Here is a 15,886-nt window from a genome sequence, read left to right as displayed (position 1 = left end):
ATCTATGAATTTATTAATTTGAGGTTTTAAATAGGATAATAAAATGGGGCTAGCAAGATGGTTAAGCAGGCAAAGATGCTTGCCACCAAGCCTGACCACCTGAAGCTGATCCCTGGGACCCAGAGTGGAAGAGGAGAAACTGACAGAGAAACAGTTGTTCTCTGACCTCTGCTCATGCAAACATGTGCACATCACACACATACACCCATACAAAATCATTAAACGTGGTAAAAAAAAATTAAGTACAGTACAACTTGATATAACATAATTCTAAACATGGGTTTATTACAGAGGAAGAAATACTCTGTTAAACATCTTCACATTGTTGCATTAAATATTTATTAAAGTTTCTGAAATCAGTTAAGCCAATCTTTCTATACCTATGTATCTTTTCCTTAATGCCTATGATCTTCTCTTCTACATACATTAAGTGGAACCTATATTTAAAAGTCTACACACTTAAATCATTGCCAGTTAGCCTGTTTTTGACAATCTAATGCTGCTCAGGCTGGTCTGAGCTCACCAAGTACTGAAGTATTATCTTGATTTTGATACAGCTCCTGAGTCCTAGAATTAGAGAGGAATTAAGTTTATATGGTTCCAGGAATAAAAAACAGGGCTGTGTGCATGCTGGGTAAGCACTCTGCCAACTGAACCACATCCCCAGTACAGTTTATTCATTCCTGACATAATTTTATATATTGTTTACCAGATAACCCAGGAAACCCAGCAAAAAAAGGCACACAGAATTCAGTAAGACTTAGTGGCTTAATGATTTTAACATCTTTGCTTATAATATGGCACCATTCATAAAAGAATAACCATTAAAATTATAATATAGAGTTAGAAAATGCCAGGTGTTACTTTAAAATGTTTCTGCCTGGAATGTAGCTAGTGTGCAGCTCTGAAATATCACCTTCCAGGTCCAAGGCTTGCTCTCGAGCATTGTAAAACCTTACCATCACAACAACATACATACAATACAATACAGATCACCACATACACAGACACAAACACACACAGAGAGATAGAGACAGAGACAGAGAGGTGCTTTTTTTCGCCAAAGGCCAAATACATTCAAATCTATAGTGACATCATACAATTGTATATTATTTTCTAACATGATTATATAATTCTTATTATGAAAACAATCTTTGAAAATTCAACATAAAGCAGCTTCTTGTATAAGGTTCATTCTATCCTGAGGTTCAGTCCAGCTTCCTAATCAACATTCAGTGTTTTCTAAAACCATCTTGTAAATACATACTCTTCCAGCTTTTCATGTTACTTTTACTGTTCACTGCTTCTAGCCATTTATACATTTTAAAGCTGACCAGGAAACTGCTCTGAACTACAGCCTCACTGACCTCAGTGTCCAGTGTCAATTACTTACATGGAGAATCTCCATATAGTATAGCAGCTACTGTACTTTATATCAGATACTTGGGGTTTTTTTGGTTTTTGTTTGTTTGGTTTTTTGTTTTTCCAGACAGGGTTTCTCTGTGTGACCTTGGATGTCTGTCTTGGACTCGCTTTGTAGACCTTGCTGGCCTCAAGCTCACAGAGATCCACCTGCCTCTGCCTCCCAAGTGCTGAGATTACATACATGTGCCACCATGCATGGCTCTTTGTATCAGATATTATCACAAAGACAAGACATCAGTTGGACACTTAATTTGTCTGTCATCTTCTAATGGGGTCAAACTGTCCCATTAATCTTAAGAATCATTCCTTTTGTCCAAAAACTTCTCTCAAAAGGTAATAAGAGAATACTTTATAACTGTTATGCCTTCCTCACTTTTGTGAGCTATTATGATCAGTCACATATTCTTATTAATGTTTGATATGGCACATTTTGTGCGAAAGATTTACTGCTGAATAATTCTTCAAAAGTTTCTGAAATGTGTGCTTACCTCCTGAATCTAAGTAAAAGAGACAATGATGTCTTCAAGGTAACAAAACATTTTAAAATATTAAACTCTGTGCTCTTAGCAACAATCATTTGTGAGTAGGCAAAGTTAACTAGCAGTATCTTAGTTCAGATTCATATACATGGTATATTCTTATAATTGCTTTATTTTTGTAAAGACAAAGGCCATCCACTGATATACTTCCCACGACTATGCACAATTATTGTGAAATAAGAGGACAGGAGTTATACAGTCCTTAGCATTTCAGTATTAGTAAGCTACGTATAAAAATTAAAGCATTAGAATTTAGAATTCGTGATTCAATGAGTTAGCAATGGGATAGCATGGTAAATTATTTCCATATTCTAGAGAGGCAATAAAGTATCATACTAAAAAATTTTAAGTGTAAGAAAATAAAAATTAAGCACTATAATAAATACCTACTGGTCTCCCTCTAGTTGCAACAACTGTTTATGCAAAATAATTTCAGCCTAGCTTTTGACTAAACCTTTCAAACCAAAAGCTGTATTATAATTTCAATCTTTTAAGAGATACAACAAAAACTATCTTCCAACATATCTGACATTGATAAATTCAGAATTAGTAACTAATGAATTACATAAAAATGACTTAGAGATAAGTGACTACAGGAGCTGCTGAACGTATAGCTAATTAATAAAAATCCTGGATTTGATTCCCCGACTACACACAAAGCTCAAATATATGAGAAGCAGAAGCAGATCTTACTGCCTGCATTTGGTAAAGAGTTTGGTAAACTCTGCATTTGGCAGAGTTTAAACTCCTTATACAAAGAGTAACAACTGAGCTAGGTTTATGTTTGGCAAACTGGTTGAAGCGCTAGTGCCCTACATACTATGTCCTTCCACTCCCTGACCTCCCTCATTGGATGTAAACTCACACTACGATAAGAAGGCATATTCTCTGAGATGTAAACACAGTATGCAGTCTTTAAAACTGCAGGTTATCTGTTATTCTACATTCGCTCACCGTCCTGAAAAATGAAAAATTTAGTAATCTCTGAATAAAGCCACCGGAGGCCAAGAAAAAGAGGTGGGAAGACTATGAAGGTTCATGTGTACAGCCCTTTAACTACTTAAAAAACTTGCACTATTTTCCATTTCTGCAACCACCATATGGAACAAAGTGAACACATCCTTAATAGCTGTTATCACCTTCATGTGAAAACCTAGCAACCTATTTTAAAAGAGAAATGGGAGGAGTTGCTAGAGTAGGTCACACAACAAAGGCATTCAACTTAACCATAAGGACCTGAGTTTGATCCCAGCACCCATGTAAAAGCATGATTACATGAACCTGTGATTCCTACACTAGGGAGCTGGAAACAAACATCATCAGGCTTCCTGGCCAGCCAGTTGAGGCAGTTAGTAAGCTCCAGGTTATACACTCACTCACACACTCTTACTCTGTCTCTCTGTCTCTTTCTCTCTCATATCCTTGAAAAATCTTTTGTAAAATGAAATAAGTAATAAGTTTTAAAAAGTTACTGGTCTTTTCAAAACAGACCAGTGACTCACTGGAATGACTGTTTGCAAGTGAAGATGTACAGACGAAGGGATAAACTGTAGGACACACCATGACACACTAGTTGCCACGACCAGATGTTCTCTATGCTCTGTTTTGCTTATTTTGTTTGTTTGTTCTTTATTTTCTTTCGGGGGAGGTTGCAAGGGTGGAGGGGACAAGGAGTCCCCTGGGTGCATGAACTGGGGTGCATGATGTGAAACTCACAAAGAATCAAACAAAGTTAAAAAAAAATTAACTGCTCTCTTACCAGAATTCATGAGCTTCCAGAGTTGATCTACCAGGGCTTCATTGCATAAAGGAGACTCCATGTTCTTTGTAAATGGTGGATTCTTTGTCAACATGTTTAGAATCTTATGCCTGCAAGAATGAAAAATAAACAAATGAATTTTTACTGACCATTTGCTGAATGGAACTATTAATAATAGAAGACACTCTAGAAGATAGTAAAACTATTTTCTCCTTTCCCATTATGGAACAAGGTCTTCTACAATCTTACTATATAATCTTAACCATCTCTTTCCTTCTTGGGGGTGGTGAGGGGTGGCGGTTGTTCGAGACAGTGGGTTTCTGTAGCCCTGGCTGTCCTGAAACTCAGACGGGCTGGCCTCAAACTCACAAGAGATCCACCTGCCTCTGCCTCCTGAGTGCTAGGATCAGAGGCATGCACCACTACGCCCAGTTCATCTCATTCATTTTGTAAGAGTATTAAAAACAGACGCAATCAAACCAAACAACTGCCTGGTGATTAAGTATGAAAATCTTTTTTAAAAATCTTTAAAACAGGACAATAGTAAAAAAATTTCAAACATGGGCCAACAGTCCAAATTAATATTAATATAAACTTCATTATCACAGCACCCCTGAAAAGCATGGAAATATGCAAACACATTTTAACAATGAAACATAGAAAAAAAAAAAAGGAGTGGGGAGCGTCTTCACAGTAAGCTGCATTTCAGTAAACCACTCTGGCTGAGGCAGAAGAATAGTGGCGAGTTCAAAGCTAGGCTGTGTTTTTATAGCAAGACACTGTCATGAACAAGCAAGCACAAAACTTGCATATGATAAGAGGCAAGTAGGGAGAATATTTTCAGGAGTAAACGTTAAACTCCATGGCAGCAGTTTTCACTCATAAGAGGCAGTTTTGTTTTGTTATTATTAATAATTATACTTTATTCACTTTGTATCCCCCCATAAACCCCTCCCTCCTCCCATCCCGGTCCCACTCTCCCTCGCCTTGCTTCACGCATGCCCCTCCCCAAGTCTGCTGATAGGGGAGGTTCTCCTCTCCTTTCTGATCTTAGTCTATCAGTGCTCATCAGGAGTGGCTGCATTGTTATCTTCTGTGGCCTGGTAAGGCTGCTCTCCACTCAGGGGGAGGTGATCAAAGAGCAGGCCAATCAGATTATGTCAGAGGCAGTTTTTTTTTATAGGTAATTAGGTACAAAGAATAAAACAAAATCTTTTTTTTAATAATTTACTTATTTTTATTTTATGTGCATTCATGTTCTGCCCACATGTATGTTTGTGTGAGGGTGTCAGATCTCAAAGTTGTGAGCTGCCATGTGGGTGCTGATAACTGAACCTGGGTCCTCTGGAAGAGCAGTCAGTCTTCTTAACTGCTGCACCATCTCTCCAGCCTCCAAAACAAAATCTTAAAATGAAAATATCTGATGCTATGAGCATAGAAAGAAGAATAGAAAAATGGGTGAGAAAGCCCTGATGGGAGCCTAGAATTTAGTGAAAATACATAGCCAGGACTAGAGTAAGCAAAAATGTAAGAATTAAGAAGGAACTAGGCTCTTGGATATAAGCAAGGAGAAAAGAAAGCGATGGAACTCACAGATGATGGCCAGACTTGAGATTCTGGGCAATCTTTACACTGTACTATCAACAGTAGGACATCCAGCTGGACTTTCAATTGGGGAGGCGATGAGAGGAAAGCTGACCGGCTGAGTGCAGCTTAAGATACTAAACACAGCTGGGTTCAGTGGCACACACCTATAATCCCAACACTCAGGATGGCAGAGAGAGGTGGAGCACTGTGAGTTCGAGGCCAGCCCAGCCTAAAAAGTGAGTCCAGGCAGACAAGGTTACACAGAGAAACCCTGTCTCAAAAAAAAAAGGAAAGAAAGAAAAACAGATATTAAACTCACTGCCCTTCTGCTGCATGCCTGTATAAGTGGGAGATGTGGACTTTACTGGCTCCTTTTTGAGATGTGACATTAAAGACTGCACAAAAACAAGACTACTAAAAGGCTGTTAAAAAAAAGAAAAAAGGAAATATATAGCTTTAAACACAACTGAAAATAAGTTATATGAAAAGAAATACAAATAATTCTTATACCTGTATTTTTTTCTTTTCTTTTCTTTCTTTTTCTTTTTCTTTTTTTTTTTTTTTTTTTCGGTTTTTCAAGAAAAGGTTTTGCTATGTAGCTTTGGCTATCCTGAACTTGCTATGTAGACCAGGCTGGTCTCAAACTCAGAGATCCACTTGCCTCTGCCTCCCTGAGTGCTGGGATTACAAGCATGTAAGCCTGGCTTAAAGATTTATTTATTTATTTACATTAGTGCTCTATCTATCTGCATGTACACCTGCATGCCAGAAGAGGGCATCAGATCCCAGTACAGATGGTAGATGTTAGTGCTCTTAACCACTAAACCATCTTTCTAGCCACCATGATGGCTGTTTTTTTTTTGTTTTGTTTTTGTTGTTGTTTGGTTTTGAGACAGGGCTGCTCTGTGTAACAGCTCTGGTAGTCCTGGAATTTCTCTATACATCAGGCTGGCCTAAAAATAACAGAGATCAGCCTGCCTCTGCCTCCCAAGTGCTAGGAGTAAAGCCATAAGCCACCACGTCCAACTGTGCCTAAACCCTTGAGCAGACTGCTCACACCCAGAGGCACTTCAAGGAAGAGCAGGCAGTTTATGTCATTTAAAAAAAAAAGAAATTCTGCCAAGTGACGTGGAAAGTTGAACAAGGCATTTAAGCTCTCTAAGCCTAAGTCCTTGCCCCTAGATGAAATGTTTTTCAACTCGAAAATTCTCTTCTGTGAAGTCATATTATCAAATCAAATAAAATTCTGAGTATCTACTATGTGCAAAGAAAGGAAATCAGAAATGGTTAAATTTAATTCTATATTAAAAAAAAAACACTGTTAAAAAAACAACAGGAATAAAAGCAGTTACTAGAGGTAAGCACAAATAAAAACGGAAATGGCACATCAAGACTTTAATTCCTCTAGTTTCTTAAATTTTAAAGAAATAAGCTTGGCGTGGTAGCACATACCTGCAATCCCAGTACTCAGGTAGGCAGAGGCAGGCAGATCTCTGTGAGTTCAAAGTCAGTCTGATCTACAAAGCCAAGGCTACACAGAAAAACTCTGTCTAGAAAAAAAAAAAAAACCAAAATACAAAAAACAAAACAAAAAAATACCGACTCTAATAAAATGTAAGGTGTTGAATGAAATCAATGAACAAATGAGAATGGTGATGTGGCTCCATGGTGAAGACTTGTCCTCTGACCTCCAGATGTGTGCTGTGGCTCGTGTACACGCATGCGTATAGACAAATACACATAATAAAAAAATTTAAATATGCCCTGAAATAAGCTCCCAAATGACATAAAAACAGTGAAATCAATTATAAGTTGGGACATACAAGTCATGATTCCTATTCACTACAAACTGTTATAAAACTAAGTAAAACAGCAGTTAAAAATTAAAAGAAATTAACAATGTATTTTGAAAATCTTTTTCTAAAATCAAATAAGAAAAAGTCTTCAAAATGCATAATCTATTTCCATATTTAAAAAATTCTTTCTAATAACAATCTTTGGCCATGATCTGACCCATTTCAGGTCTATAATCAAGATATTAAATATATAAACTAACCTTACATAGGGGACAGGGTCAGTCTGAATCATATTAAGTAGCCACTGAAGTTCTTCATAACTCCTGTCCACTGAAAATAAAAATGAGTAAACAATGTAGAGTTAATTATAACAAATCAAATAGCAAATGATAAGTAGGAACATTAAATAAGTAAGATTCTTAGCTGGACTGTCACGCAGTTGAAGGGTCAAGTAAGCCATCAGCATTCTTTTTTAAAACTTTGTATGCACTAGCTGCAGTTTTAACTCTCACAAGCATCATGCCACATGTAACCAAGACCAAAAATAGTACCTAGTACGTATCTAAGCAAACATCAATATGAAATAGTACCAAAAATTAATGCCTAGTATATAGTTAATACTAAAGTTCAACCAAACACCAATACACCATAAAGCAAGTTCAAATTCATTAAAAGCCCTAAATAAGACACAATTAGTTGGACATAATCTGCCAAATTTTTTAGATACTTAAACCCCAGACAGGCTTGACATATAATAGTATCTTAAATATAAACATATTTCTGCTCATATGGTTCCTTCCACAAGACAAAAGCCAATCAGAAAGGTAATTACAAATTCAAGTTATGACTGAAACTGACAAAAATGACTCACTATTGTCATTCACCTTTTCAACATATTTTTAAGAACTGAAAAAACTTTAGATACACAATTTTATGCACAAGTTTTCATTCCTCCATCTTCTAATATGAGTACCAATATTTTAAGCTACAGAATTCATGGTTCAAATCTAAGCTCCATTCAATTTTTTAAATACTTAATAGTTTAGTATTCTTTTGAAAACATATTATTATTCTATTTCATTTTGTTTAAGTAGTATTAACTCATTAATTCTTTCTATTTCTGAGACACATATTCATATATCTCAGGCATACTAAAAAAAATTACATGATCTCAACAAGTCTAGATTTTAAGCTGGCAAGACATCAAAACAGATACAGAGATACAGAATTATATAGGTTTATTGCTTGTCAAATAATTCACTTAACAACAGCAAATCACTTATATCATCATCTTTTAAATAAAGACATAAAAATGACAGTTCTTTTAGAATCAAGGCAAAAATTATAGTGTTTATATATATGTATCTTACAAATGTTTTGCACCTTAGTGGAAGGAACCATGTAGGCAGAAACATGTTTATATTCAAGATACTATATATCTATATTAACATATTTATGTGTATATAATCACAATATGGTTACAACTCTCTTTGCTTCCTGTCTGTAGGCATTTCTACCGAAACTTATGAAACATAAAAAGTTTTAATTTTACATGTGTCTAGTTTCTTCACAACTTCTAACTCCCTATGAGCTTTCCCATGTCCTTTTATTATAATCAGAGCTCAGTAAACTTTAACTTCTTTATTCTTCCAGTATTCTATTACAGGCTTGACTTTCAGATGTATATTATAGTTACATATTACTTTTACTTGCATATAACTATTAAACAATTATTTCTGAAATATACACTGAATTCTGGTTTCTTCATTTTACACATTCACCTATCTTAATTATTAGTTAGATTCATACATGCTCATCTGAACTCTTTCTTTGGGAGTTTGTTCATAATGTTACACGAGGGGAAGCTCTTGTAGAGGACTATGGGTCAGTTCCCAGCACCCATATCAGGCCGCTCACAAAGACCCTTAACTTCAACTCAAGGGGATCTGAATACCTGTTTTGGCCTTGGTGGAAACTGTGTGTGTGTGTGTGTGCGCGTGTGGGTGTGTGTGTGTGTGTAACACAGGCAAACAAACAAAACACCCAAACTTTTTTATAGGACATCACTATATAACCCTAATTGACCTGGAACTTGCTCTGTAAACCACGCTGGTCTCTCTAACTCCCAGATATCCTCCAACCTCTGCTTCCCAACCATTTCTGGCCCGAAAAAAAGTCTTGGGAAAAAAAGGATGTTACACAAGAACTGTGTGTGTCTAATTCCCTAATGCTATGTAACTGACAGCTTGGCAATGCAGAGAATCTAAAATTCACACAGTTGTGTCATTTACAGTCTTTTGACTTCATAACCTGAAACTGGAGACTACAGTATCTATTTTTGCAGAATGAATCAGGAAGCAAAGTAGAATTATAAAGAAATTTTAGCTCAGGAGAAAAATCAGAAATGGGTGTAGGCTTCACAGAGTCCCATACACTATCTTTGTACACTGTACCACACCCTGGTTCTGATATATCTAGAAAGTTTTTAAAAAATTGTAGTAGAAGCTATCTTATGTCACTTTAATTTACACTTTTAGAGTATTCCACTGCATCTACTTTATTTGCTGACACACTTTTCATTTCTTTAAACGTTGGGCCTAAGCTAATTTTCCTGCTGAAATTACTGTCTGTTGTTTTGTTTGCATATTAACACATTTTTATACACCTGTAAGTCATTTCCTTGAAACCTTAGTTATTTTTCCCCAAATCTCTTATTTTTAAAAATGTTGGGATGGTCATCAGAAGAGGGAGAAAACAGGGAACAGGACAGGAGACTACCACAGAGGGCCTCTGAAAGATTCTACCCATCAGGGTATCAAAACAGATGCTGAGACTCATAGTCAAACTTTGGGTAGAGTACAGGAAATCTTGTGAAAGAAGAGGGAGACGAAAGGGGACAAGGAGAGAAACAGAACCAAAAAATCTGGGCACAGGGGTCTTTCTGAGACTGTGACTCCAACCCAGGACCATGCATGGAGATAACCTAGAACCCCTGCACAGATGTAGCCCTTGACTGTAGCCCTCAGTCTTCAAGTGGGTGCCTTAATAAGGAGAACAGAGACTGTCTCTGATATGAACTCAGTGTCTGGCTCTTCGATCACCTCTCCCTCAGGGAGGATCAGCCTTATCAGGCCACAGAGGAAGACAGTTCAGCCAGTCCTGATGAGACTTGATAGGCTAGGGTCAGAGAGAAAGAGAGGAGGACCTCCCCTATCAGTGAACTTGGGGAGGCGCATGGGAGGAGATGAGAGAGGAAGGATGGGATTAGGAGGGAAGGAGGGAAGGGGCTACAGCTGGGATACAAAGTGAATAAACTGTAATTAATACATATAAAAAATAAAAATTAAATTAAAAAATAAAAATAATGTATAATTAAATTTGTAGAATTTGCTAGCTCCTTCCATGAGTTAAAAATGTCTATAAGAATTTGACAATAAAGGATAAATATGTATGAAAATATCATGGTGAAATCTACCTACTACTTTGTATGCTAAATAAAAAGCAATTCAAAACAATTAAAATACCCACAGCGCATGCACTATGAAGATGCAGCATGAGCAACTTTCAGATATACTTCTTTTAAGAAGGAACAAGCACCCCTGGACAACATTACCTTTCGTGTAGTCAACAACGGCTTCCAGAGCCGCTATCCTGATGTCCACAAAGTGGCCATACTCAGCATAAGATTTGAAAAGAGATGAATCACTTGGCACATGTCCATTCTTCTGAAGCACCCTTATGGCTCTCAAGCAACTATCAAGAAAAAAAGTTAATTACTTCCTCCACAGTATCATGAACCAAATTTGTTACCTAGATGTTAGAGATTCATTTGTCAATCAATTACAATCCTCATTTATGGAGCTGGAGGCATGGCTCAATGTTTACAAACACTGGCTGCTCTTCCAGAGGACCCAGATTTGATTCCCAGCACCCACATGATGAGTCACAGCTGTCTCTAACTCTAGTCCTAGGAGATCTGATGCCCTTGTGCACATACTTGCAGGCAAAACACATAAAATCAAAGTAATTAAAAAAAAAAAAACATTATAACTGGAACACACATTCCATTCTGCAATGTTCAACTTTTATAATAATATTCAATATTAGTATCTAAATATTATGAAAACAAATTTCAAAACATGTTTGGAAACTCAGATCCACATACATGTCAACAAAAACATACTTCAGGAAATCCTAAGTACTTAGCAATAATAATATAATTTAAATAAAGTACTTTCTACAGAAATCTTATATTCATTCACTATAAAAATGGGAGCTTAGCTGGGCATCGTGGCACAAAACTTTAATCCCAGAACGTGATTGATGGGGGTGGGAGGTGGCAGGCAGATCTCTCAGTTTGAGGCCAACTTGGTCTACAGAGTTCCAGGCCAGCCCAAAAAGCACAGTAAGAACTGTCTCGAAAATTAAAAGAAAAAAATTTTAAATAAAAAAGGAAATAGGAAGGCTAAAATTTTTATAGTCACTAATCAACTTTAGCAAACTCAAAGAGTTAAGCAGAACTTTTAGGTTCCTACACAAAAGCAGACAAAGAACTTAAAAGTCCTCTGAAACAATGACTGACAAACCAGTGGTGGTGCACTTCAGCATCTGGAAGGTGAAGGCAGGAGGAGCAGGAGCTAGTTCAAGGTGAGCCTTGGCTACACAGACTGACCTAAGTGAGACCTTGTCTCAAAAAACCCAAAATGGTATGGTTTACACAATAATGGCTGATACAAAAAAAGATCCTTACACCAAAATAGTTTCATACAGAGAATTTCTAGGGTTGGTGAGGTAGCTCAGCACATGAAGGCTCTTGAGGTAAGCTTGGGAAGTTCCATCCTGGGCTGACATAAAGGTGGAAAGAGAAATCCACAAAGCTGGATCCTGACCTCCACCCATGCATCACAGTCCAAGTAGCTCTATCATGTGCTTGCATGTGTGTGTGTGTATGTGTGTGTGTGTGCACGCTACACACACATATACAAAATAATATTTTTTAGAAAATAATAACATGATGGAAATTGATTATAAATATATATATGTAGTATTATAAAATTAAAAATTCCATTATAGAGGAAAATTTTAAGGATATTTTCCAAATATTAACAATTCATCTGGAAATCATAGTGTCAGAAAATTTAAATTTCTTATTTTTACTTTAATCTTTCCCAACTTAATCTAACAGAAATAAACAATTTTAAAGAAACAGCAAAGAACTGAGTGACACCTGACAGTGATAGTATGTCTGTAACTTGGGAGAAGTTTTTCCATATTCAAAAACCGAGTTATTTCTTCAAGAATTAGTCGCACATCAGGATTTAAGTTATCCAAAGTTCTCACTTCATTATTCACACTGACAGCTGGTGTAACAGAATTAGCCAGGGCATCAATCATTTCTGCACGATAGTAGTTATCTGAAAACTAAGCCAAAAAATAATTAAGAGAGGATACAATTAGGTCTTTTCATAAGATATTAACATAACACATATAACTTCAAATCACTTCAGCTCAGAAGCAGAGCACATCTTTAGTATGCACAAAGCCCAGAGTTCATCACCAGCATCTCATACACACACACCAAAATCAAAAACAACCATGCTGTTAGACTTCATACAACCAAGTTTCAGCTGGCTACACTAGTCTCTCTGTACTATAGGAGTTTCAAGAAATCTTTAAAATAAGTAAGTCATATAGAGAGTCTCTAGCTCTAGAGTGCAATGGGCTCACACTGACGCTGCAAACAAGTATTTCTTTCTTTCTTTTACTGCAGTCTAGAGACTGAGGCCCCCATATATTATCTGAAAAACAAGTATCACTGCATACTTTAGAATACTCATTGAAAAAAGCACCTTACCTTATTTTTCCTGTTGTCATTGTACTTGATTAAGTCTAAAATAAATGTTAAAACTTCTTTGGGACAAAGATTATGTACATCTCTTAACAAAGCCATTGCAACTGGCATAGTCTACAAAAAAAGGGAAAGAGTTTTCAGCATGCAACCCAACTTATTCATTACCATGATAATTTGTGCTCTAAAGAGAATTAGACTGGGGTTAACACAGATACCTAGATGGAGCCTAATACCACATTTCCCATGTGCTCCCACTACAGACACATCTAAAAGCCTTACTACTGAAATGGGTAAGAAATCTAAGAAATTTCCACTAATTTCTATTAGTGGAGATGTTCTACAGGCTATGTGCCTTAGCGCTCACTTCCTGGAAGAAAGCATGTAATATGTAAATTATACAATCCATTTCTAAGTGATATAGTGGAAATAGTACACAAATTCAGCACTGGTTCATTTTTAACTCCCACCTTCATTATCTACTACCCTGGATATCGTTGGCTGGTTGCTTACTGCCTTGCTTTTTTTCACAATCATTTTTAGGGCTCAAGGATCAGATGTCAAAAGGCATTAAGCAAACAGTATAGCTTACCAACCCTCAGACTAAGGACACACAGTAATCTAAATTTCAGCATACATTTCTTCTAAAATTTTATAAATAATTTTCTGTTAGTGTAAATATGACAGACACACAACAGTTTATTCTGCTAGTGAAATAAAGCTAATTGGGCCCTAGACAGAACAGTAGATACACAGAAATCTTAGTCCTACTTAGAACATGGAAGATATCAAAACTTTCCCTTCTGAATTGGATAATCAAAAATGAGATGGCTCATTTTTAAAACTTGCTTAAAAGAACAGAAGCAGCTACAATGGAGGTATATTCTTGACAATTCCAGCACACTGGAGGTAGAGGCAAGATGATTAGGAATTCCAGGCCGGCTTGAGCTACAGAGCAAGAGTGAAAAGGGGGCAATACATGGAGGAATAAACAGAGTCAACAGCAGTGTGATGGTTAATTTCCATTGTCAGTTTGACTGGATCTTGAATCACCTCGGGGATACACTTCTGGGCATGTCTCTGAGGACAGCAAGATCCAACCTATGGATGGCACAATCCTATGAACTGGGGTCCAGAACAAATAAAACCAAGAAAGTGAGCTGAGAGCCAGGGTTCATAGCTCTTTGCTTCCTGCCTGCAGATGCAATGCCACCTCAAGCTCTGCGCCATGCTTATCTCGCTACGATGGGCTAGATCCTCTCAAGCTGGGAGCCAAGGCAAACGCAATTTCCTTCTGTGGCCTTTGTCACAGCAATGACAACAGGAACTGATGCAGTGTTAATTCTGTAGGAAAAACTAGGGGGAAAGCTTCTTTTTCCCACAAGAGTATCTGTTCTCTCTGCCTAGTTTGCACTCTTGAAAGGCAAATTTAAATGTTTGATTTACTCATTAATTTTCTTTTCTGCCAAACTGAAAGTGTTATATAAAAGCTAATTGAACTAAAAGTACTATCATTCCAAATTTTTTACTTCAATCCACAGTAAGAAATAAAACTTTATTCTGCAAACAAATACACATGCAAACACATTTTGGAATACATACAAACAACAAAAAAGTAAAACCAAAAGAGACTCATAATTACCTTTACAGTACACACATGTTCTCATCCCGTCTAGTCTCTCCTTTCATTAGAAAAAAAAAAAAGCAAAAGCAAAAACAAAACCTCTAACCTCCACATTGCTTTTCTTTTCACTTTTTTACCCCTATAAGCAGAGCTCCACTCCCACTCCTATTAACTTTCCAACCAGGTAGGTCTCCTCCACTGTCATGTCTTTTTTCTTTCTTTACTGTTTTATTTCTGGGTGACCCACTGAGTTTTCTTGGAATTGCTTATGGAACATGGGCACCTCACCAGCTGCCACATCATGAAGTGCCTCTCCCAGTCCCATAACCATTAACTGCCTTATACCCTAAGGGAGGGCTGCGGCCTTGCTAAATCCTTCTGTCTGGAGATAGAGCCTGGAAGGCACAATCTTGAGTAGGACTTAATCACTGCTGCTGAGAGGTCAAAAGTGCAACAGCCATGCCCTGCCCTAAACAAAGAGTCCCACGACATTCTTTGGGCTCTTACATTGCTTCAGGCCCCTCTTCCACAATCTTCCAAGCTATGGAAGGAGTTTCACTTAAAAAAAAAAAAAAAAAAAATTCCTTTCCACTTGAGGAAAAAAAAGGTTCCTACCTTTCCTTCCCTTTAACTCCTATGACCTCCTTTCTCCTGTTCAAAGCCTTATCTGTCTTTTACATTAACTTTCTCATTTGGCTTTCCTTTATGTCAAACATGACCAACTAATGTGGATATGATTTATATAAAGTTGATAAAAATCAATGATCACTTAAAATTTTAGAAAAAGCTTTAGAGCAGAGGCCGACTTATAAAAACACACACCTATAATATGCAGTTTCCAAATCAAACAGATACACAAGAGTTTGTAGACTAAAAAAAGTCATTCTAGGTGAACATCAATAAAGTTAGGTTAATATAAAAACATAAGAACAAAGAGAAACAGGAGTACCTTCTGTAGAAAATAACTCTGAAAACTCATGAAGTTGTTTGTTTTCACAATGTTTGGACAAGTTTTACAACAAAACATTCTAGTAAAAAGGGACTTCATGGCTGGTGGTCCTGTCCATGTGCTCACCATTGAGTTTGCAATCTGTAAACAATCAGAAGATGAAGGACTTTCCATCACCATTATAAATACACTTTGAATACAAAGGGCTTTCTAAAAGCTAACACTATAGTTCTTGGAAATTAATACAATCTGGCCTTTTATTACCCATTTCTAAGAATATATACAAAGTTAGCCACCAAAAAAATTAAAAATAAACAAACCATCCAAACAACTCAATACAAACCAAAAGCCCCACTGTG

The 15,886-nt window shown here is 36.8% G+C and overlaps 1 protein-coding gene across 2 annotated transcripts in view; it reads right to left on the bottom strand.

The window, feature by feature from the left end:
- Taf2 (TATA-box binding protein associated factor 2) overlaps positions 1-15,886 on the bottom strand; it is a 61,913-nt gene that overhangs the window by 15,734 nt on the left and 30,293 nt on the right. For both annotated transcript variants that reach the window (XM_060389411.1, XM_021650065.2), the window contains exons 17-22: positions 15,528-15,668; positions 12,961-13,071; positions 12,334-12,527; positions 10,720-10,859; positions 7,367-7,436; positions 3,724-3,833 (exon numbers count right to left, since the gene is read on the bottom strand). In XM_060389411.1, coding sequence (XP_060245394.1) covers positions 3,724-3,833; positions 7,367-7,436; positions 10,720-10,859; positions 12,334-12,527; positions 12,961-13,071; positions 15,528-15,668 — 766 coding nt within the window. The remainder of the gene's footprint in view (positions 1-3,723; positions 3,834-7,366; positions 7,437-10,719; positions 10,860-12,333; positions 12,528-12,960; positions 13,072-15,527; positions 15,669-15,886) is intronic.

This window comes from Meriones unguiculatus, chromosome 8 (genome assembly GCF_030254825.1).
Source record: "Meriones unguiculatus strain TT.TT164.6M chromosome 8, Bangor_MerUng_6.1, whole genome shotgun sequence".
Lineage (NCBI taxonomy): Eukaryota > Metazoa > Chordata > Mammalia > Rodentia > Muridae > Meriones > Meriones unguiculatus.
The sequence above is the reverse complement of the archived record's forward strand: the minus strand, read 5'-3'. Positions and strand labels throughout refer to the sequence as shown.